Raw genomic sequence first — 2,163 nt, forward strand, 5'->3', positions numbered from 1 at the left:
TTGGAGGGCTATTTTGTTTCTTTTTTTGGATATCGTTTTCATTTTATCAAACGAAAATTTTGCATTGCATTTAGTATATAGGATTAAAAATTACTTCCAATAGTCATTAAAATCTTAGTCATTAAAATCTTGGTTAAAAAATCAACAAAGTTCAAGAAATGTGTTAACTACATTTCAAACATACTACTACTGCCTCATTACTTACTACAAATTAATTAGTTATTTCAACCATGAATGAGATCTTTATCTCTTGACACACTTATATCTCATACTAATCAGATGGCACACCTTTCCCAGTTATGTTCACCTGATAAACAGGGCTCCCATCAGGATTTAATAGCCCCCAGTGTCTTTCAGTAGCCGGCCCGTATTTTTGATTTTCATCAAACATCGAAAATATAAAAGTTGGAATAACTTCACCGGGCCGGGCTGGTGTTCCTGCAGCTGGAACAACAGACATTTTTCTTATAAGATTGTTATTATATTCAGCTGCATTTTCTCTGTTTGCACCAACTTCATTCGAGTCACCCTCGTGTGGCCAGCCCGTTTCTGCAATAGCAATTAACACGTCGCTGTATCCTAACTTAGCCATTGCGTACACAACAGAATCAAGCATCTGATCCAAAAGATCATTGTATACATATCCACTGTTTGGATCCGTGTACGTTTGGTTCCCAGTTTTAAGTAAAGCGAAATCAAGGTTTATAGCAGTATGATTATCTCTTTGACTTTCGGACCACACTAAGTAAGGATAAACATCTAAAAAAATGTATGATTTTGTTCCGTTTATGTACTTTAATAAAGGTAGCATTAAGTCACGTATCTCGGGCTTAAAACTCCCGTTCGAAGGTGGAAACATGGTTTCCATCATGTCCATTGCTAGAGGAGTTGTGACTTTGATGTTTTTAATCCCTTGTGTTTTTATAGTGTTCTTTATTCTTCTCATAGCGGGTACAAGATCACGCGCTATTTGCAAATCTTGTGTCGTACTAATTGTGCTTAAGACTTCATTTCCTACAAGAACGTAACGAATTCTAGTGTTGGGATAATGAGCTAGAATATGTTCGTATACCCATTGGTCCGCTAGATGTTGATTTGCAGCGATTCCTGATATTTCATCGTTTGCAACTGTGATTGCTACGTCGATTGGTTTTCCCGATAGGAGATTGAGCACTTCATGGTCAGCATCGTAGAGTTTGACCCGACCCGCGTTCATGGTTTGAAGAAGCTCAACGGCTCGAGCTGGAGTTGGTAGATTGTTTCCTAACCGCCCGTAGCTTATACCCACCCTATTCGAGAACACGGCTCCTAAAATTCAAAACAACAAAAGTTAGTTAAGATTATGGTGAAAAAGACATTTTGTAGAACATTCTACATTGATAGTGAACAAATTTATATATGAAAAATGTACTTGAGGAAGCAATGAAACAGAACAATGATAGAAAAACAAGAGGCATTTTGGTGGCTTTTTGGTTCTTCATATTAAGGAATGCAAATATATCATATACGTTTTTTGATTAAAATGGTATGTGAAGATGGTGTGGTGTAAGATGATATATATACATGGGGATAATATTTTAAGAAAGATTGTTCAACTTCCTGATGTTTGTGAATTTTAAAGGTGCCAATGATCTTTGTGACTTTGGTTTAGAAAATCATAATACATGAAGTTGAGCAGGGTAAAGGTTATGAATCACCTTAATTGTGTTTTGATGTTTTTTATAACTTGTAATGTAATGTAGAAAACTACATTTTTAATGAAATTAATAGTTTTATAACTTAGGTTAAGTATGATTTGGTCACTTTATGTTAGTTTGTAGGTTCCATTTAAGTACTTCATTTACTTGGTAGGTGCTAGTAGTTAATTAAGGGAAATTAAAGAAAAAATTCTTTATAAACTACTTATGAAAAAATTGCCATCAATCCCAATTTTTTTATTTTGTTTTATTTTATTTTTTTTACGGAGTAAAAAACTCTATTAAATCACAAAAGGTTGCCATCAATGATTGTTCAATTTGGCATACTTTTGGTATATGAGCTGGCTTGTAAGTTAGCTTAAAGTAATGTGTTTTACTGAACTGACTAAAATGCATAAAAACTACAGTTAATTTCTTTAATTTATCACCTAGTATTGAGGTGATCTGTACACACTACTTTTTTGAT

At 34.1% G+C, this 2,163-nt stretch overlaps 1 protein-coding gene across 1 annotated transcript; it reads right to left on the bottom strand.

The window, feature by feature from the left end:
- Nucleotides 1-271: 271 nt before the first annotated feature.
- Nucleotides 272-1,481, bottom strand: LOC139904480 (probable glucan endo-1,3-beta-glucosidase A6). The gene is made up of 2 exons (XM_071886405.1): nucleotides 1,412-1,481; nucleotides 272-1,308 (listed from the first exon to the last, which is right to left on the bottom strand). The coding sequence occupies exons 1-2, from the start codon at nucleotides 1,479-1,481 to the stop codon at nucleotides 272-274; spliced, it is 1,107 nt and encodes a 368-aa protein (XP_071742506.1).
- Between the last annotated feature and the right edge of the window lie 682 nt (nucleotides 1,482-2,163).

This window comes from Rutidosis leptorrhynchoides, chromosome 4 (assembly GCF_046630445.1).
Source record: "Rutidosis leptorrhynchoides isolate AG116_Rl617_1_P2 chromosome 4, CSIRO_AGI_Rlap_v1, whole genome shotgun sequence".
Lineage (NCBI taxonomy): Eukaryota > Viridiplantae > Streptophyta > Magnoliopsida > Asterales > Asteraceae > Rutidosis > Rutidosis leptorrhynchoides.

Excerpts from the sequence above, each read along its gene's own strand:
- LOC139904480 (XM_071886405.1), bottom strand. The coding sequence starts at position 1,481 with ATGAAGAACCAAAAAGCCACCAAAATGCCTCTTGTTTTTCTATCATTG. Across the intron at positions 1,309-1,411 it reads CTGTTTCATTGCTTCCTCAA|GAGCCGTGTTCTCGAATAGG; the intron begins GTACATTTTTCA and ends TTTGAATTTTAG.